General features: G+C 39.6%; 1 protein-coding gene across 4 annotated transcripts in view; it reads left to right on the top strand.

The window, feature by feature from the left end:
- The window catches only part of LOC107870656 (DExH-box ATP-dependent RNA helicase DExH5, mitochondrial), a 57,863-nt gene that overhangs the window by 6,763 nt on the left and 28,259 nt on the right, over positions 1-22,841 (top strand). For 3 of the 4 annotated variants that reach the window (XR_001674241.2, XM_016717248.2, XM_016717249.2), the window contains exons 2-4: positions 14,620-14,774; positions 14,852-14,939; positions 15,191-15,418. Coding sequence is in view for 3 of the 4 variants with exons in the window: in XM_016717248.2 (XP_016572734.1) it covers positions 14,620-14,774; positions 14,852-14,939; positions 15,191-15,418 (471 nt within the window). In the remaining variant the exon portion in view is untranslated. Of the gene's footprint in view, positions 1-12,821; positions 12,965-14,619; positions 14,775-14,851; positions 14,940-15,190; positions 15,419-22,841 lie in introns of all 4 variants that reach the window. The other variant, XM_047413006.1, reaches the window with a different exon arrangement.

Below are 22,841 nucleotides of genomic sequence, written 5' to 3'. Positions count from 1 at the left end.
CAAACTCAAATGTTCCAGTCGGGTTTTTACCCATTCGTCATCATCAATCTCTGCTTCTACAATGACTCGAAGAGAGGGAATTTCAACTTCTGCAGGGATGACTGCTTCTGTCCCATACACCAATAAATATGGAGTTGCCCCTGTTGAAGTGCGAACAGTGGTGCGATAACCTAGCAATGCAAATGACAACTTTTCATGCCACTGTTTAGACCCTTGTACCATTTTTCGCAGTATCTTTTTTATATTCTTATTGGCGGCTTCTACAGCACCATTGGCCTTTGGGCGATATGGAGTAGAATTTCGATGTGCGATCTTAAACTGTTGACACACTTCTTGCGTCAAATGACTATTGAGATTGGCAGCATTGTCTGGAATGATCATCTTAGGAATTCCAAATTTACAAATGATATTGGCATGAACAAAATCTACCACAGCCTTCTTTGACACTGACTTGAAAGTTATTGCTTCTACCCACTTTGTGAAGTGGTCAATGGCTACTAAAATGAATCTATGCCCATTTGATGCCTTCGGCTCAATCGGTCCAATCACATTCATTCCCCAAGCCACGAACGGCCATGGAGAGGCCATTGCATGCAAAACTCAACAGGAGAAGAACGTATCAGATCACCGTGTACCTGACATTGATGACACTTTCGAACAAATTGAATAGAATCCCTTTCCATAGTAAGCCAGTAATAACCTGCTCGAAGAAACTTCTTTGACAAGATATGACCGTTCATGTGCGACCCACATACTCCAGAGTGTATTTCAACCATGACTGCCGAGGCTTCTTTTGCATCTACACACCTCAAAAGTCCCAGATCTGGGCTTCTCTTATACAAGATTCCCCCACTTAAGAAAAATCCACTAGCCAAACGCCTAATAGTCCTCTTTTGATCGTTGGTGGCATATGCTGGGTATTCTCCTGACTGAATGTACCGCTTGATATCCAAGAACCAAGGTTCTCCATCGAGCTCTTCTTCAACCGCATTACAGTAAGCATGCTGATCACGACTCGGTATATGCACTGATGTTGGAGCATTGAAGACAGAGTGGCTAAAGCATCAGCAATTTCATTATGAATCCTTGGAATATGCCTAAATTTTACTAACACAAACCGTTGACATAGCTCCTGCAAGCATTGTCGATACGGGATGAGCTTCAAATCTCGCGTCTCCCAATCGCCTTGAATTTGATTGACGAGCAAATCCGAATCTCCCAACACCAATAATTCTTGGACTCCCATATCAACAACTAACCTCAAACCAAGAATGCAGGCTTCATACTCTGCCATTTTGTTAGTACAGTAGAATCGAAGTTGTGCTGTTACCGGGAAATGTTGTCCCGATTCAGAGATAAGAACCGCACCTATTCCGATTCCTTTCATATTGATAGCTCCATCGAAAAATAACCTCCAACCAGGATCAACATCTATAACGACTTCATCGACACAGGACCCTTCTTCGTCAGGAAAATATGTCTTTAATGGCTCGTACTCTTCAACGATGGGATTCTCAGCAAGATGATCTGCCAAGGCTTGGGCTTTCATGGCGGTTTGAGTTACATATACAATGTCGAACTCGGTAAGTAATATTTGCCACTTTGCCAATTGATCCGTCGGCATAGGCTTCTGAAAGATATACTTCAAAGGATCCATGCGGGAGATGAGATAAGTAGTATAGGATGAGAGATAATGCTTCAACTTCTCTGCTACCCAAATTAGGGCACAACACGTCCTTTCAAGAAGAGTATACCTGGCCTCATATGCGGTGAACTTCTTACTAAGATAATAAATAGCCTGCTCCTTTTTGCCTATGACATCATGTTGACCCAGGACACAACCGAAAGAATTGTCCATGACTGATAAATATAAGATCAAAGGCCTACCAGGCTCCGGGGGTACCAGCACGGGCGGATTTGACAAATGTCTTTTGATTCGATCGAACGCTTCCTGACATTCTTCAGTCTATTTTACCGCAACACTCTTTTTCAGCAACTTGAATATGGGCTCACAAGTGGTTGTGAGTTGAGCAATAAACCTGCTAAAGTAGTTCAGTCTACCAAGCAAACTCATCAGGGGCAAATCTTGAATGGCTTTGATTTTTGAGGGATCCAATTCAATTCCCCGACGGCTGACTACAAACCCCAACAACTTTCCAGATGGAACTCCAAATACACATTTTGCCGGGTTGAGTTTGAGATTACACCTGCGAAGCCTTTCAAAGAACTTTCTTAAATCTTTAACATGGTCGGCCTGACTTTTTGACTTAATAATCACATCATCCACATAGACCTCAATCTCCTTAAGCATCATATCATGAAACATAGTGGTCATGGCTCTCATGTACATTGCTCCAGCATTCTTCAAACCAAATGGCATCACTCGATAACAATAGGTTCCCCATGGTGTGATAAAAGATGTCTTCGATCTGGTGATATCCGGCATAGCAATCCACAAAAGAGGCAACCTCGTGTTTAGCACAGTTGTCTAACAAAATGTGGATGTTGGGCAGTGGAAAATCATCTTTCAAACTTGTTCTATTCAAATCACGGTAATCAACACACACTCGAATTTTGCCATCTTTCTTTGGTACGGGAACAACATTGGATAACCACATGGGATAGCGAGCTACTCGAATTACTTTGGCTTCAAGTTGTTTCATAATTTCCTCTTTAATTTTAATACTTACATCCGTTTTAAACTTCCTCAACTTCTGTTTGACAGGAGGGAACGCGGGATCAGTTGGCAATTTGTGAGCCACTAATTCAGTGCTTAAACCAGGCATATCATCATAAGACCATGCAAAAACATCCTTATAATCAATTAATGCTTGAATCATTCCATCTTTTAGCTGTGGCAAAGCATGTACACTGATTTTAGTTTCCCTAACATCTTCTTGATCCCCTAGATTTATTGGCTCAGTCTCATTCAAATTAGGATTCAATTTGTCTTCAAACTGTTCCAACTCTTTGCTTATTTCTTCTAGTGCTTCTTCTTCATCATATTCCCCATCCTGCTTCATTACATCTTGATTAGTTTGGATTTTAAGATTAGGCTGAAAATTCCGCATGCATGTCATGTCATTAGAATCAGCAAAAAGAGAACTGTGTAAAAAAAGAAAAACAAAATATATTAGACACGAAACAAAAGGGACATTGCATTTCATTAAATGAAAGATAGAAGCGTTTAAACATAGATGCCAACATAACATAAACAAACTAAAATCCGAATTACAACCCTGAAATAACTCGGATAAACAGAAAGAAAAACAAAATAAACTACCAAAACTCCCTCTTGACTGGGAGTGACTTCCCAATTATTGAGTCGGACAGTTGGACCTATGAATTGCACGTCTGCCATACTGGTACCTTCTCCTGCTTCGACCATGTCAACTTCAATAAAAAGGTTCTGGAAGTCATCAACCAATTCAACTTCAAATTCCACATGCTTCGTGACACCGCTCTTAACAAATGATTCACTGAGTAGTGGCATTGGGCGAGGGAGTGACCATGTTTCCTTTTTCCTTCCCTTGGCTTTCTTCAGATCTTCAGCCGTAGGCTCAAATCCCAGACCAAACGTGCCCACGTTCTCACTCGGACATATGGGATGAACTATACCGTGCAGAGACGCTCCCAAATCCTTTCCTAGCTCAAATCCGTATTTCCAAAGTTCACTCACCATCATGATAGAAGCAGAAGACAATTGCGGTCCCGGTGTAGCCTGCCATTCAAGGATACGATTCACTGGCACTGTATCAAAAGTTTGATAGACGAATGTCTCCTCTACGTTATTTGCTTTAATAAGAGACAAGGGAGAATCTTCGTAGGCTGTCAAATCTCCTTCACCATGAATAACTACTTCTTGCCTGTCATGCTCAAACTTAATCATTTGGTGCAGTGTAGATGCAACCGCCTTGGCCTTGTGGATCCCGGCCTTCCCAACAACAGATTGTAAGAGGAGTCTACATTCAATACTTGAAACTCTATGGCGAACTCAACAGGCCTATGGTCAACATTAGTTCTATTTCGCCAATGGAATTTGATTTTGCACCATCGAAAGCCCTAACACATACATTGTTGGGCCTAATCCTGTCAGCACCAATATTCAACTTTTGCAAAGTAGAAATAGGGCAAATATTTGCACCTGAACCTCCATCAACCATAACATGAGTGACGTCGAAATCTTCACACTTCACTGTAATGTAAAGGCCCCGGTTATGCCCTGTACCTTCAACAGGCAATTCATCGTCAGAAAAGCTGATCCGATTGACCTCAAAGATTTTTCCAACCATTTTCTCAAGTTGGTTGATTGTAATCTTCCTTGGAACATATGCTTCATTTAATACCTTCAGTAAAACATCACGATGCTCCTTGGAGTGCAACAACAAAGATAAAAGGGAAATTTGAGCAGGGGTTTTCTTCAACTGGTCTAATATTGAATACTCTGGCAATTTTATCTTTTTCAAAAATTCTTCGGCTTCTTCTTCGGTGATAGGCTTTTTGATAGATGACGGTCCACTCACCGTTGGCTTGGACTTTCTTAAGCTTTCAGGCACGAAGCATCTTCCTGACCTAGTCAAACCCCCTACCTCATCTACATCTTCCACAATTTCTTTCCCATGATAGGTCATCACAGTCCGTCCATAATTTCAGGGAACCTTTTTTGCATCAACTATCTGAGGTTGGGTCACCGGTTTGAGGACAATAGGCGCTGCCAGTGCTCCTTTCACCGTCAAGATGGGCTGACTCAGAGCTCCCACCACTATCAACTTAGGTTTATCCTGACTTAAATCAACATACCTTCTGGCACCTTGTACTGTGATCAGGGGTTTCTTTGTGCTTTCTTGGGCTTTATCTTCTCTCATTCCTTCCTGGCTCAATGACATTGCTTTCAAAGACTTTGCTACATTCACCGATTTCTCCTCAATGGTCTGTATCTTGACAATAGGCTTATAACCCCTCGAAGACTCTTTCCCATCATATATCAATTCTAACATATTGGCTTCAGCATGGGTTGGCAGCGGATTCTGGTTAATGTTTGGACCCTCTAGGGCCTGGACCAGCATCTGATTTGTGTCAATTAAATCTTGGACAACTCTCTTTAAATGCCAGCATTTCTCGATATCATGGCCTGGCATGTCAGAACAGTACGCACACCTTAAAGAATAATCGAGATTCCTCGGCGGTGGATTTGAAAGCCTTTCTTGAATTGGGCTTAAAACCTTCAACTTTCTCAACCTGTCAAACAAGCTAGCATATGACTCACCAAGAGGTGTGAATTGATTTTTGACCGCCTTTTCCTTCTTATACTCGGGACTAAGCTGAAAATTGGGTCTAGAGGGGTAGTAATGGTGGGGAGGAATATATGGAGCTTGGGCGTAGACTTGGGCTTGGGATTGGGGATAGGGGCGAGGTGGTCTTTTGGGATAGGAATGGGTTCCAGCTACGACAGTCGCCACATCCTCTTTCTTCCTTTTACCTCCAAATGCGTCAGATCCACCTTGAATCGCTTGTATGGTGGCTTTTAATGCGGCAAAATTCATTATTCGGCCGGTCTTAATTCCGTCCTCTATCATCTCCCCCATTTTGAGGACTTCCATAAAAGACTTTCCCATTGCCGGAAGTAAATGTTGAAAATAGGTCTCATCCTGCGCCTGAATGAAAACTTCTACCAACTTACTTTCTTTCATTGGAGGCTTTACCCTGGCGGCCTGTTCACGCCACCTTATCGCGTATTCCCTAAAACCTTCAGTGCTCTTTTTCTTCATATTGACCAAGGATTTTTCGTTCGGAATCAGGTCGATGTTATACTGAAAATGTTGAACAAATTCAGAAGCCAAATCATCCCAGCTGTTCCATTTATCGATATCTCAATCGATAAACCATTCTGAGGCCAGATCAGAAAGACTTTCGCCAAAGAAGGCCATGAGCAGTTCTTTCTTTCCTCCTGCAGCCCTCAACTGGTTGCAATAACGTCTCAAGTGTGCAACGGGATCACCGTGTCCTGCATACTTCTCGAACTTAGGCATCTTAAAACCGGGGGGAAGGTTGATGTCTGGGAACATGCAAAGATCTTTATAGGAAACACTCCTATAATCTCCGATTCCTTGCAAATTCCTCATAGCTTGTTCTAAACTTTTCAATTTTCGGGCTATGGTATCCTGTTCCTCTGCTGTGGCAGGTTTCTCCGTATCAAATGGAAATGCAGGCGGCTGAGTGTACCCATACGGTTCATTCATTTGCAAAGTAGGTTCCGGGGTGTAATACTGACTATCTGAAACCTTCAGTACTGACTCACTGGCAGACCTAGGAAGCCTCATTGTGGGACGCACAACATATATGGGAGTTTTATGTGGTGGCGGAGCCACGAATACCGATGTGATCGGTGGCGCTGGCTGAGCAGCTGGTCTTGATTGGGGAGCTGCCAAGGGCACACCAGAACTGCCAGGATAATAATGTCGCGGAGTGAATCCTGGCGCGTGCTCAGGTGACTCAGTAGGAGCAGAGAATTGTGCCTAAGAGAGCGGTGGGCAGTTAGAGATATTCCCAAGACCTTCAGGGAGTGGAGGAGGAGGCATTCCGCTGGCCCATGCCCGGTGTAAATATATCAATTGTTGCCTGAGCCTTACTATCTCATCATTGTGTTCAGAACTTTCTTCCCTGTGATCCTGATCCGGGTCAATGAGCGAATTTTCAATCTCCCTGCTAGCTATGGCGAGCTTTGCTCTGGATCTAGTGAAGTATGGGTGACTAGCCAGAGTGCTACAAACCTACCACTGTTATCTGAAAGAACATGCTCATCAAAGACGACATCCGTTAGGATTAGGGCACACAACAAGCATGGGAATCACATTGGTAAAATTGTCCTACATTCATGTTCATTTCTACCAGGTTTTGAGGGTAGCGAGGTCATTTTAACATCATCCTGATTTTTGTCTACACTTTTTTTCTACACTTATTATTATTATTATTATTTTTTCGTATCCATCTCTGCTCTTTTTTTTTTCTCTCGTTATCTACCTTTATTTTATCATTCTTTTATGGCTTTTGTTTTTCTTTAAAAGAGGGAAAATAGTGAAAAACAACGAAACAAAATGATTAGATCGAACCCAAAAGTAGGTTGCCTACGTATCATGTTGTACATGAACCAGATCTTGCGTAGTTCGGGCAGCATGTGCATAAACATTTTTTTTTTTTTTTTGCGTAAACGAAAATAAACAAACCAAGGAAACACGTAGCATCATAACATTTTGAAGAAAGAAAACAACAAAACGTACAAAAGTTTGGGACCACTTTAAAACTAAACAACAAATACGAAACAACATTATAGACTCGTAAGACGATATAGGTGAAATTACTAATAAAGACTCTAATACCAAAAACAACTTGACTTCGACTTAAAACAGACACCGCCCTACAATGACAGACACATAAAAGACTCAAACTGAATAAAGATAAGAAGTGCTCTTTCAGACTGGTGCTCTGCGTGATGACCCTGGCTGATATGGACCTGCCTCTGAAGTTCTCTTTCTCCCATTTAAACTTTGTAGCATTTCCTGTAAAGACACCCTGATACCGGGGAGGAAGCTTCGGGCCCGTATTCCTGCTTCATGAGGAGTGCACTTGGAAAGATTATTCTGACACCTTTCTACCGTCTTGAACAAATCTGCTAACTGAACTCTCAGTGTTTCCACTTTGGACCCTACACTTTCATCCTGATGGTCGTCTACTATGCAGTCTTCCTGTATTCTCCCTCTAAGCTGCGCTGGTAAGGGTTGACTGATACCCCGAGGGATAGATTGAAGTCAAACCCCGTATCCTTGAGTGCAGCCCGGATTATCCAAACTTTTTTTGAGTGTGTCCACACCCAGCTTTGTTGCATGCTTCCAAAACTGCTCATACTTGCTCTCACCTAAGGCTTGGTCCTTGAAGTACTCAACATCCTTCAGAAGATCAACTGCTGGTGGCACGTCCTGCCGCCTACCCAACTGGCGCATTACCCTAGAAGGACTGTATGGTCTAGTGCAATTGAGCCCTAACATAACTAAAGGGAGCTGCGTCTGACAACCCAACAAGATTATCTTCGGTCGAAGTCACAGATAAGTCCACAAAATGTTATCCCCGGTTCTTGATTCAAGAAATTCGATCCAAGCCTCGACTCCCACGGGTAGCGAGAATTTATCCAAACACAACCTGGAGTCCATGGCTTTCACTCGATTGGGAATACAACGGTCTACCATGTCTGGTCTAACTAAAAAAGGCGCATGCAAATGTTCCATCATTCATAACTGCAATATCAGGTTACTGCCCTAAAAAAATCTCCTTCCCCCCTTCACTTCGGTTAAAGCCTTATATATTTCTGTTAAGATCATGGGTATGAGAGTGAACCTGCCCTTTTGATTAATGCCCTTGTCTTTTTGATCCTTATGAAATAGGGCCATCACCACAGATTGCAAATGGGTATTAATACGTCTTTCTTCTAGTGGAAACACTAAAGTACCTGACAAAGCGAGGGTGAAGACTTCAAGACGCTTTCTCTCCCACTTCTCCTTAGTCACATGAAATTCATCCCAAAAGCAATCAAAACCTTCAGAGGGTTCGAATCTAGCGAACAAAAAATCTAAGGAAACCCACGAATCACTTAAACAACTCAAACGGATACCCTTACTTTTTAAACCACAAGACTGCAAAAATCTCACGCCAGTATGATTTCGTGCTCGGATCATATCCTTCTCGATATAGGGCAAATGCAACAAACCGGATATTTCTGCCAAAGTAGCAGTCATTTCATATTTCCCAAACCTGAACACCAAACTACTTGGATCCCAAAAGGTCAACAAAGCCTCTATTAAATCTGGACGAGGGGTAACATGCAGAAGTTCCGTAAGATCACATAATATTTTAATCAGTTTCTGCTGATCAACATAGTTAAACATTTTCCACCATTTGATTAACTTTTTGGGCACCTTGACAACCATCAGAACTCTAGACTTGGTGGACAAATTCATTCTGTAATAACACACAAGACGTTATCTCAAAAATTCGACAGGAGTAGAAGATTCCCAACCCTTGGGATTTTTGACGCAAGCTTATGTCGATGGGACAGACCACATTCATGACTCCCATTTGCCGAACAGAAGTACTAGTCTACTTGGCGAACAACTCTAGATTACAGGGCGAGAGACCTAAGCTAATAATAAGATAAAGGCTAACACAAAGATTACCGGACCCACCGAGGGGTTGCCTACGTATCCCAAACCGAGGGAAAGGAATCAGGTATGCGTAGTTCATCCGGATCAGACAATTAACGATTAACTAATAAATTGACCCTAACTTAAAAGACACTACCAAAAACAAACGAAAAAAAAAAATTTTGAATTTTCAGCTAGACACTGACACCACCAATTATGAAGAAAAATCTTTTTGGTATTTTTGTTTTTGACAAATAAGTAGAAAAGGCAAACAAAACTCTTTTTTTTTTTTTGAATTTACGGTACTTTGAGAAGACAAATGTAAAACGTAAAAAATCATTTTGAGTTTTTGGATCGTGAAGAACAAAAGCCATAAAGAACTCTAAAATAAACTACGACACTCCTTTTGATTCATTCTTTTCGACTCACTTTTTTTCTATTTTTTTCTTTTTCGTTTTTGCCTACGCACCTTACTCCTAACAATTTTTTTTTTTTAAAAAATCAGTCCGTCAAATGACCACGTTACCTTTAAAAAATGCAACAGTTAGCACGTAGGGATGCTTTAGAGGGGAGTCTCCTACAAAGGGCCATGTGGGTCCCGCTAGGTCTCCGTATGATGCACATAAGCATGACCTAAAGGCTGACTTACGTTGTAGTTTACTAACAAGGCTGTTCGGGGGAGCGTATGGTCGATAGTGGCTGCTTTGCTTTCCACCTATTCCATAACACCGACGGCTCCCTTCTTAAAATAAGGGTGACTCAACTAGAGGTTGTGTACAACACGTGTACTGCGGACTTGTTGCAGAAAGAAGGCCGGTGGTGGACTCATGATGACAGATATAAAGCGGTAACGCATAGGATAAATACTATAAACAAAGAGCACGAAAACGCACAAAAGTGAAAATAACACCAACAATAATCACAAACAATGCTTATACACTCGTAATGCCAAACAAAGCCGATACAACTCCAAAAATAGCTCGAATTCTGAAAACTTGTCATTGACTCCCCAGCAGAGTCGCCAGAGCTGTCACACCCCCTTTTTACGTGCTCCAAAAGATTTATATTTTTAAGTTCGAAAGGGTTTTATTACTTTAAGTGACAAGAAAATGAAAATTTGTTTCGAAAAAGGATTATTTACATTTTTTTTTTATTCAGAGTCGCCACTTGGCATAATCTGGTGTGCCAAGTCACCATTAGAAAATCCTTTTCAAAACCATTTGACTCTTTAAACTGGTTTGCGAACAGAGATTCCGGCTAAGGAATTCTGTTGACCGAGGGGAAGGTGTGAGGTACCTCTCGATCCCGTGGTTCAACCACGGTCGCTTGGTAAAGTGTATCGACTATTTTTGACACTACGAAGTGTATAAACCACATAAAAGCGCGCAAAACAATCAAACGATAAATAGAACAAAACAATCCAAAATGTAATGTCCAGTCCAATTATACAGTCCAAAAAATAAAAAAATACGAAAATATAAATCCTAGTCTAAACTAAATCTAGACTAAGCTCCAATGCCTTACCCGATGCCGCGGGCCTTCATCACGATCATTTTCTGCCAACATGATACGTCGGGGCATTCCCCGGTGAACAAATACAAGTGATCTCGGGGCATTCCCCGGCTAAATGAATACATTTGAATTAAATACGATAAACTAGAAAGAAACATTCACACGCACATTCAAACATCCAACGAAACACTTATTCCTAAACTTTGCCTACCCGAACCTACGATTGCCTACCCACTTGACCTATCATGATACTATCCAATTCGACAATATTCAGTAATGAATCAAAACAACAACCTTCAACTTATTCAATTATCAATTTTCGATCCCGACCCCCAAATCAACAAGTTTAATCCTCAAGCCATGGTTAACAAATTTTCCAGTTATCAAAACACTTTTTAAAATCTAAAATCAACATCAAACAATACATCCAACGAAGATTCAAGCATTTAAGCACAAATTATTCACAATTACGTAAAATTTAAAGAAAGAGGAGATAGAATTGGACCTCAATTTTTATTTCAATCCCGAATTGTTCGACAAAGCTACCACCGGAATACCCCCCGAATTGAACCTCAACAACGACGAAACCCAACTCCGTATGGAGGAACAACAACCCGATTGAAATTTTTCGTAAGAAAACGATTGAGACAGTGTGACTAATTCCTTTTAACAGCGGTAGCGTCCATCAAAAGCAATAGATTCCGGCGAGTTTGAGGACTGCGAAACTGAGTACACAGAAACAGATAACTGGTCACCGATTTCGGCAAAAATTTCGCCGGAATTTCTTGAACAACGACCGGATTCCCCCCTATCTCTCCCTCTCGATTCTCTACTGCGTCTCGATTCTCTTTCTCCGTTACTCTCTCTCTCTCACGCGCAGCTCTCTCTCTCGATCTGTCACTCCCTTCTCGATCTCACTGTTCACTGTTTCCTCTCCGGCGACGCAGAAGACGATGACAACCATGAAAACAGACCAGATTCCGAGGTCGGAAAAACGGTTTGACGCGGATTCGGACGGAACAAAGGGCTGGACGTCGTGTTTTCACTACACCGGAGCTCCAGTGTGTATGTGTATGTGTATGTGAGATTTTTGTGGGGTTGAAGATGAGTGATGTCTATGTACTATGGGAATTCAGTGAGTGAATTCCTGTTTTTGCAAGTGGAAAAGTGGTACTGTGTATCTGTGTGTGTGAATTCGTGAGCCAATCTCCCCCAGATGATGGTCCCTTTTGTGTGTGTATATATGAGGTGAGGGTGGGGTAGTGGTGAGGTAGGTGGGATCACGTGGGGTAGGGGGTAGTGGTGAGGTGGGGTAGAGTTTGTTAGGATAGGGTAGGTAGGTGTTGTTTTTTTAATTGGGTGGGTTGTTAGAATATTAGGATAAAACAAAATTAGTTAGGGGTTGTTATTTTTGTCATTTTGTGGAGGGATTATCCCACGGGTGAGGGTACACGGTAGGATAAGGTAAAAATGAGTAAAACGACATCGGGGAGGGACGAAATTAGGTGTCTACATATATATATATATATATATATATTATTTTTTTTTATTATTTTTATTTTATTTTTTTAAATTTTTTTGGTTGGATCTATGACCTTTTTTGCACCAGTGTGGCTGTTCATCTTTTTCTTCTTGGACCTTGTAAATCTTCTAATTTCTTTTATAAGATTTCATCTCTCTTTCTCCTCCTCAACATCTTTCTTCAACGGTTGGTGCTTCTCCACATTTAGCTGTTTTTATTTATTTATTAATGCCATATTTGATCAGGTAGTATATGATAGGATGAGATATTTTAGTTTGTTGACTTGGTGCACCACACAATAGGATTATATTGCATCACCTTTTCTAGGAAAAATAGATTGTACTGTAACTCTTTATCATATACAGGGAAATTTAGTGGCATTCTTCATGTTGAGTTAGATATCATATCTTCATCCTATCTGGTGTTACTGAATATGGATTAAATGCTAATTGGTGTTAGTCTTCATGATATGCTCTTAAGTTACTTGTCCTGAAACCTGCCTAATTATCAAGTAATATGCTGATCAGTGGTTGCACTAGTGTTTTTTCTGGAGTTAATGGATTGTTTTAAACGACTAATGCTGGATTTTGCTGCAGTCATATTCTTGTTCAGATATATGTAGTTAAAAGCAATTAACTGAAAAATGTTACACTTACACCCAAGGGTGTGACCTAGTGGTCAAGGAAGTGGATTGAGAACTCTGAGAAGGTTCGAGTCCCACCAGAAGCAAAAACAGAAGGTGATTTCTTTCGATCTGTCCTGTCCTTGTTAGATAAAGTTATCAATTACCAATTACCTGTGCCGATGTGCACCAGATATCCGTGGAGTTAGTCGAGGTGCAAACAAGATAGTCCGGACGCCACAGTTGTATAAAAAAGTTAATTGAAAAACGCTACAACTTGCTTAAGCATAAATATGGCATTAGTACCTCTCCGTTAAGTTGCAGTGAATAAACTGTTCTTGTGGCTCTAATATATCATGTGTCAACTTAACTACACATCTATGTTGTCAGCATTTCTCTGCTGCTGGAATGATGGAATTACTGATTTGGACATATTGTGAATGAATCAACTTACACTTGGATGATAGGCACACACACATGGTGGAAACTAGAACTCAATGTTTTGGACGGCGAAAGGTGACAGGGCTCTGCCTCACCACGCGGCGAGGCGATCGCCTTTTGAAAGTGCGGCGACAATTAATACCAAAAAATTAAAATAATTAATTGCATATATAAATGATCAAAATCTTCATAGCAGAAATATATTAGGAAATATTTCAAGTCAAAAATACCTCCATTGATAGTACGTCGATAAAAATTACTATCACCGCATCTTTTGATGGTCGTTGCATACCATAATTCCATCCAATGTCCCTTTGTTTGCCACTAGTAGATTGAGACGCCATTGAATAATGGTCAAGTCATCGAACAATTACGATATTAATTAGTATATTAGATGAGTCATAAAAAAAGTAAGACTTTTTACATATGGAGTATAGACTATTTACTGTTATAGTGTTACGCTTTTTTTTTTTTCGATAACCGTGGTGTCCGGGTCAGCTTGCGCGCACCTCGACTAAATCCATGGGATACCTGCCACCTCCCACTAGCAACAGGTACGTACCAGGTAACTGTGTCCACCAGTTACAGGGTTACTCTTTGTTAAAATAAAAAAATCAAGAAGAAATCAGTAGACTATGTACTGACCAGTCGAGAAAATAAGAAGAAAGTAGAAAAAAATAAAAGAAACAACCCTTACCAGTTGCTGCCGCCGGAGTTGGCACAGACGGTCGCCGGAATCTCTCACAGTCACAGTCGTCGCAGACTCGCAGTTGCCTTAGGGCTTGGTCGCAGTCACCAAGCTTTGAGTCAGTTGAAGCAAAATGGAAAAAAGCCCTAAAATTACTTTTATCCCTAATTTTTTTTTTTAAAAATGAGAAAGGCGTCGCCTTTAGCGCCTTGCCTCGCCACGCCATGTCGCTATCCTCGCCTTGGTGTTGCCTTTCGCAGGTCGCATCACCACGAAGGCAGGTGGCGACACTACCTCGCCTTGCCATTTGCCATTGGCGACATGGCACTCGCCATTGATAAAACTGCTTGAACTTGACCATTAATCCAAAGGAATCAACCTTAACCCATAGGTTTAGGCTTGACTGGCATCTTTTCTATTTGGAGCATTCCTGACGTGGATGAGGTTTGACTTTCTATTTTGATCTGATGATTAGGTTTTATATGTGTTAGCGAATGTTTGCTTTGTTATTTAAAATAACTTCTCATGTTCAGCTAATCTTATCCATGTTATGGTGTGCATGCATTTACAGCTAATTGTTTCCATCTTCATGTATCACAAAAATAAGCCATCTGACTGTCCTATAACATTAAATGGATTCCAGGGTGCTGCCACATCTGATAACGCTGAAGCATGGAAATGGAAGCTCACTGCTTTGTTACACAACAATGATAAACAAGAGGTGCTCTCAAGGGAGAAAAAGGATAGGCGTGATTATGAGCAAATATCAGCTTTAGCAAGCAAAATGGGTTTATATAGGTATCTTTGATCAGGAAGTGTCTTGTTTCTGCATTTGTTTTGGTACAGGACTTTTAAAATGCCACCTTCCTTTGCAGCAACTTATATTCAAAAGTAGTTGTTGTCAGCAAGCTTCCGTTACCTAACTACAGGTTTGATTTGGATTATAAGCGTCCTCAGAGAGAGGTGTGTTCTTGACCTCTTAGATATTCTCATTCAGTAATTTAAATTCTGACTCAACATCAATGTTTCCACTTCTCTTTTCTCTTATTTGATTGTCTCTGTCTGGATTTACATTCCTGTTGCTTCCTACTAGATCAGACTTTTTTGGTTTTAATTCATTCCTGGTTCCTGTATTCCCTCTTCTCCCCTTCTACCTCTCTTTCCTGTCCTTGATCTCATTACTGATAAGACTGCGAACTCTAAACAATTGTCAGGTGATCCTGCCTCCGGGTTTACCCAGACGAGTAGATGTTTTTCTTGGAGAATATTTGTCTCGTAAGCCAAGGAGCACGGATGTACTTTCACGATCAAGCAGTAATGGCAGTATAGCTACTGATGAGGGTCTATTTGAGCAGTCAGAGGCACTTCCTCAAAGTAAGGGTTCTATGAAGATCCTTTGGCAAAGGAGTAAACAAATGCAAACAGAGCAGCAAACTTGGCAGGTTCAATAACCTCAAAATTTTAAAGCACGCTAACATCTGTAAAATTTAAGAATTATCTCCCTCTCCCATCCTCGTCTTCTTTAAGCAAGGTGCTGGTTGTCTTGGTCTACTTTCTATAGTTCAGACATGATAATCGTAGTTTTTGCTGCCTGAAACCTCATCATGGAGTGAGAATTAAATATGCTGCAATGATACAGGCTTCTTAATTTGTCTAGAGTCTGGACTAAGCAATGAAAATAGGCGTTGAGAGTGCATTCTGTCCAATAACATGCTGAAGGTGTAACAATACAAGTACGTGCATGTGTTAATCAAGTACCAAAGAAGAAACCAGAATAAAATTACACTAGCTGATCTGTCAAAATGTTTATTGATAAGAACTGGGATACTTGAACAAACAAGAAATAATGCAGAATCAGAAAATATGAAGATTAAGGACAATAAATACAAGATGGGCAAAAATTAAGAATAAAATATCCAAATTTCGAAATCAAGTGCCAAGAACTCTAATTGATTTTAGTATTAAAAAATTGGTGGATTAATGCGAATTATGATACTAATAGAGTCAATGTAAGAACTTACATTAAAAGATAATCTAGACCCCTAAGTTACCAGTTTAAGAAACGAAACGAAGGTGATATAGACCCGTAATTTCGAAGAAATTAGAGACAATAATTAGTATACAACTAATTACCTTCTTTAGTTTACGAATAAGAACCAAGGATTTATGGTTAATGAATTGATCTTATCCCTTAAAGAATTGTTCTTAGAGACTGTTTGGATAGGCTGAAAAAAGTGGCTTTTAAAAAGTTCTTTAAAAGTGTTTTTGAAAGTGCTGAAACTTATTTTAAAAATAAGCAGTTACGTGTTTGGATATAAGTACTGAAACTGAAAAAAAGTTGATGTATTTGGTAAACAAGTGTTGTTAAGCACTTTTTTTGGTCAAAATGACTGAAATACCCTTAAAGCTATTAATAATAATATGTAGAGTTGATTATTATTAATTTTTATTTCTAAAGTGATTCAAATTAAAATTAATATATGTATTTTTAATTTAGTTTCAATATATATATACACACTATATATATACACACACTATATATATACATACTATATATATACACACACTAATATATACACACACTATATATATATACACTATATATATATTTTTTCATGAATGACTATTAAATTTGTGCGCTAAAAAAATCTTTTTTCTTGGTTAAAAGAGTTTAAATCATCAAACAAAATATATATGTTACTTGTTAGAATATGAGTAGAAATAGGAATGGCATATAAAATCCTACTTGGAAAAGGATTGTAATGTAGTGTCCTATTAGAAAAAGGATTGGAAAGTATTGTCTATAAATAGGGCCTCAATGTAATAATGTAGCTACAACAATTCAATAATATTTTTCTCTTATATTTCTTCACATGGTATCAAAACTTCCACGATCTTGGTAAAGAATCAAAGAGTTTCCGCTGCCGGCGGGCGGCTATAATCCATATATACCGCCCGTCTGGCCAATGATTATGTCAGCAAAAGTTGGGTCACTGACTCACTGTGTATCTTTCTAGTGACTATTTTCTCATATCTCATAGCACCATGCATTTGTCCGGTAACTACTTTTTCATATCTATTTTTCTTAGCACCGTACTTCTTTTCGGTGACTATTTTCTCATATTTGATTTGCGTAGCTCCGTGCATCTTTCCGGACTACTGTCTCATATCTGAGTTGCATAGCATCATGCATCTTTCTAGTGACTCCTCAGATTTATTTTACATAGCTCCGTACGTCTTTCTGGTGACTCTTCAGATCTTTTTCAGTAGGATCGTGTCATCATTCCGACCCTGCCCATATAATTTATTTTTTCCAGTATGATCGTGCCGTCATTTCGACCCTACTCATATAATTTCTATTTCTTAATAGGGTCGTGCCATCATTCCGACCCTACACATATTTCTCTTTTTCAGCAGGGTCGTGTCATTATTCCAACCCTACCCATATACTTTATTTTTCCTCAGATTGTAGTCACTTTTCAGCCAGCAAATTTAATAATCCGACGTGTGAGCATGTTTCGGCTAAGTTTTCGGTGACTTTCATGTTCAAGATCGTCTCTTGATTTCGAGATGACCCGTATATTTTATATCAATATTCGGCAATTTTCCAGCGACACATCAACTTTACGGCAATATTTACTACTTTTCGGATCATTTTGTCAGTTTGTTCCGTTTCAATTGAGGTCTCCCAGACGTCCAAAGCAGTCCTTGTCAGTTTTCTTGCAGATATCTTCACCAAGTCTCTCACCGATTCTCATATTAGTTTCATCCATAACAAGCTTGGTACATGTCTTTTATACACCAGCTTGAGGGGGAGTGTTAGAATATGAGTAGAAATAGGAATAATATATAAAATCCTATTTGGAAAAAGATTGTAATGTAGTGTCCTATTAGAAAAAGGATTGAAGTGTATTGTCTATAAATAAAGCCTCAATGTAATAATGTAGCTCCAACAATTCAATAATATTTTTCTCTTATATTTCTCACATTACTAATCATTATAATTACATTACTAGATGAATAGTTGGTCACAAATGATACTATTTGTTTGCTAAAATGACTTACTAAAAAATATATTACTCGTTGATTGAGTAATGACTATATCACTATTAAAACCTTGTCAAATACGAACGTTGCATCGTCAAATATACATGAATCTTTCACTAATGGTTCATGAAGTTGTATATCTTCAGTGAGTGTTCTCCATGTATCTTGGTTGGTGAGTTGTTTTTTCTCAGAGAAATTCATATGTTATACAATAATAATTGTCAAAATTTAAAAAAAATATATTAAAGAATGAGAATAATACATAAAAATCATATTTCATAAATTAGAAGTTTCATACAAAAGAGGTACTACTATGGCTAGAGTTAAGTTCGCCATAAATACAAAAAGTGAAAATGTTTAATTAATACAAGAAGTGTGTTGTAGTGAAAGAAAAGTGTGTTTTAGGGTGACACGAGGGTAGTTTTGGAATAAGTAAGAATTATAAGGGACAAAAATGTCTTTTACTTGGTCAACTTTTAATGGATTATAAGCTAAAAAAAAGTAGGGAATGGATAACTTCTAGCTTTTGGCTTTTAAAAAGCCAAAATTGGCTTTTTTTAACAACAACAACAACATACCCAGTGTATTCCCACCTAGTGAGGTTTGGGGAGGGTAGAGTGTACGCAGACCATACCACTACCTCAAGAGAAGTAGAGAGGCTGTTTCTGATAGACCCCCGGCTTAGGACCAATAACAGTATATAACAAATACAAAAAGTAGGCGCATATAAACTAGTATGACACACAAAACAAACTAACCGTATAACAAATACAAAAGATAGGTGCATAATAAACTAGTACGGGATGCAAAAAAGCCAACACCACTAGCCCCAAATTACAGCCACAACACTACGAACCAGAAACTCCAGACCCAAAAGAGCACTCTCCTATTACTACCTCCACGCTCCCACCCCCTAACCCTTTACCCTAATCCGCATCCTCCATACCTTCCTATCAAGGGTTATGTCCTCTGTAAGCTGTAATTGCTCTATATCATGCCTAATCACCTCCCTCCAATATTTCTTCGGTCTACCTTTAGCCCGCTTAAAACCATCCCTAGCCAGAGTCTCACACCTCCGCACTGGAGCATCAGGGCCCCTCCTCATCACATGCCCGAACCAACGTAGCCTCACTTCTCGCAACTTATCCTCCACCGAGGCAACTCCCACCTTCTCCCGAATAATCTTAAGCACTCCTAAAAGTAAAAAATGCCTTTCCAACTTATAATCTTATCCAAACACCCTCTTATAAAGATGTAAGATAAATTTCAAGTAGCCACACACAAAGATGTAAAGAAGAGAAACTCTCAATTAATAGCAATAATAATAATATTGCGTGAAAAATAACAAAATCCACCTATAGGGAATACTCTATCCCAAATAGCATGGGATTAAAATATGCTTTTATGGAAATAATAAATAAAATTCTCTACTTCTTTGGAGGTAGCGGTATGGACTGCGTACATTCTACCCTCTCCAGATCCCACTTTGTGGGAATACACTGGGTTTATTGTTGTAATAAATAAAATTCTAACTCGGAAACTTAAATTAGAAAAGCATGTAAAAATAATTTCAAAAATTCTTCCCTAAGGAAATAAGGTGGACTTCCATATTTCAATCGAAAAACGTGTGCCCCTTCCAAGACTTGTACGTGAATTTTCCTCCCTTTTGTGTGAGGATTTCAAGCTCATTTTGGGAATAATTTTTAGCCCCATGTGGGGTTGATTTTAAGTTCTTTGGGCTGCTGCTCATTGGCCCCAATCTTCTTCCTCTTGGGCTTGGACTTGAATCATGAAATATGTATAGTGTTTGGCCCATTCTTCTCCATAATTCTCTCTTCCATGTTAAGCATCTTTTTTATTTTCCATTGAAGCTGAATAATTTTTGCTTGTAACTCCTTAGTTTGAGACCTTGGCGACGATGGTCTTCCTAGGGCTTGTATAGCACCATCCTTGCACATGGACCTCTTATCATTTATAGATACACCAGGTAGTGTCATTTTTTTGTTAATCTAGTAAGACACTAGGAGCAAGAGGTGAGGGGCCAGGAGATTTGCACAATCTATTGCAAGGAAAAAACTCAATAAAGACTTTTATCTCTAATGCTTCCTTAAGTAGGTGCAATTGAATATACTGTTGCTGGGGCAACCCTTAAAATGTTGATGACATAACTAGATAGTAGCTGTTTTATTTCTGCACATCTTTGTTCGAAAATAATTATCATCTTTTCTCTAACTTCTCAAGAAGGAAAAAAAATTGTTGTTCACTTGCTGTTTTCCTCTAACATGCGTAGGGTGAGAGATGGAAGATCCATGAAGTCGTGTACTTAATTATAGTGCCAAAAATACACTACTTTTGGAGAATTCGACATGCGCCTGTTGACATTTTTTAAGAGTCTGAGTATGTTTGTAAAAGATAAGGTCGCAACATGCTCAAGTCAAAAGTTATAATTGTTGTTTAGTTGGAAACACGTTTTATGTTTATTTCTAAACGATTATACATAACATTCCCAATTAATTGAGAAAATGGTAACAGTTGTAGGATATAATACACCATGCCCTTGCTTTTGCTTTCATCCCTTTTCTCCAGACGCCCTTACTTTTCATAAGTAGGTATCCTCTCATTCTTTCTCCATTAGTTCTCTTTTCTTTTGTTGACTGTTGAGGGGCTCACATTTCGTTATTTTAGACTGCACTTCTCTTTTTTGGTTTTACCAGAAATATTTGGGCATATAAACAAGAAGAATATTAGTCATCTTTGACTTTTGGTGAATTTGATGCCTAGGTAGGAACATATCAATCATATTTGAGTTATGAAGAATCTGACCTATCAAAAATTATCGAGGGCTTTGGTTTTAGTTGATGGTCGTGATAAGCTTCTGGTTTAGAGTCTTGAATTAGGATGTGTAAAAACATGAAGCCTTGTTCCTCTTCTTTCGGGCGAGCTACTTCGTTCCTCAGCAAATTGGTCACTTCTTTATTGCCAGGTCTCATTCGATTTTTTGAAGCTTAGGTGCGGGAAGATTTGACATAAATGTTGGTGCTAGCTGGAGTTTATGCGTTGTAAAATGTTTTAGTTCATATAAAAGCTTAGTTTTTATAGAGAAACTAAGAACAAATCGTAAGAGAGATCCTTGTTCAAGATGTCAAGCAAAAAGTCCCCTATGTCTTCAATTGAATTGCAAGAAGGTGGAATTTCTTAATTTTAAGTGATTTTTTATGCAAACCTATAATACCTCTATTCATAGGAAAAAAATATCTTCAAATCTAATATATGTCTGACAACTTTAGCAACCAATATTGGAAAATTTTTAGGAAACGAATTTCTAAAAATCAGTTCGGTTTCATGCCAGGTCTCTCGACTACTGAGGCCATTCACCTTGTGAGGAGATTAGTGAAGCATTTTCGTGGGAGGAAGAAGGACTTGCACATGGTGTTTATTGATCTTGAAAAGACTTATGACAGAGTTCCCAGAGAGATTCTATGAAGGTGCTTGGAGGCTGGAGGGGGTTCCCGTGGCATACACTAGGTCGATCCAGGACATGTATAATGACGTGAAGACTCGTGTGAGGACTGTAGGTGGAGATTTGGAGCGCTTTTCGATTTTGATAGGGTTGCATCAGGGATCGACTCTTAGCCCTTTGTTATTTGCCTTGGTGATGGATGTTTTAACGCGACATATTCAAGGGGAGGTGCCTTGGTGTATGTTATTTGATGATGATGTGGTACTAATTGACGAGACTCGGGGAGGAGTTAGTGATAAGTTGGAGATTTGGAGATAGACCCTCGAGTCTAAAGGATTTTGGTTGAGCAGGACATAGACAGGAGTACTTGGAGTGTAAGTTTAGTGATGGGTCGCAGGAGACTGACGTGGCTGTGAACCTGGACTCTCAGGTCATTCAGAAGAGGCCATTCAGAAGAGGGAGAGTTTCAAGTATCTGGGATCTATAATTCAGGGCAATGGAGAGATTGATGAGGATGTCACGCATCGTATTGGACAGGGTGGTTGAAATGGAGGCTCGCTTCGGGGGTTTTATGTGATAAAAAGGTGCCCCCGAAGCTTAAAGGAAAGTTCTATAGAGTGGCAGTCCGACCGACTATGTTGTATGGAGTGGAGTGTTGGCCAGTTAAGAACTTGCACATTCAAAAGTTGAAGATTGCGGAGATGAAGATGTTGTGGTAGATGTGTGGCCATATTAGGAAAGATAGGGCGAGGAATGAGATTATTCGGGAGAAGGTGGGAGTGGCTTCGGTGGAGGACAAGATGCGAGAAGTGAGGTTATGTTGGTTCAGGCACGTAATAAGGAGGGGCTTTGATGCTCCCGTGCAGAGGTGTGAGATACTGGCTATGGATGGTTTTAGGCGGGGTAGAGGTAGGCTGGAGAAGTATTGGAGGGAGGTGATTAGGCATGATATAGAGCAGTTACAGCTTACGGAGTACATGACCCTTGATAGGAAGGTGTGGAGAACATGGATTAGGGTAGACTGTAGAGGGTTAGGGGGTGGGACTGCGTCGGTAATAGTAACGTTCTTTATTTATGTCTGAAGTTTCCTGTTCATGGTGTTGAGTGATGTGTATGATTTTGGATGGATAGTTTTTAGTATTATCTTTTGGCTAACAGTGTTAGTTTATTTTTTGCATACTGTACTAGTTTATATGCATTTATGTTTTGTGTTTGTTATACTATTATCGGTCCTAAGCCGGGGTCTATCGGAAACAGCCTCTCTACACTTCACCTGTGTTAGTGGTATGGTCTGCGTACACTATATCCTCCCCAGACCCCACTATGTGGGAATACATTGGGTATGGGTATGTTGTCTC

This window comes from Capsicum annuum, chromosome 5, assembly GCF_002878395.1.
Source record: "Capsicum annuum cultivar UCD-10X-F1 chromosome 5, UCD10Xv1.1, whole genome shotgun sequence".
NCBI lineage: Eukaryota > Viridiplantae > Streptophyta > Magnoliopsida > Solanales > Solanaceae > Capsicum > Capsicum annuum.
Note: the sequence above shows the minus strand (reverse complement) of the source record. Positions and strands in the feature narration are given on the sequence as shown.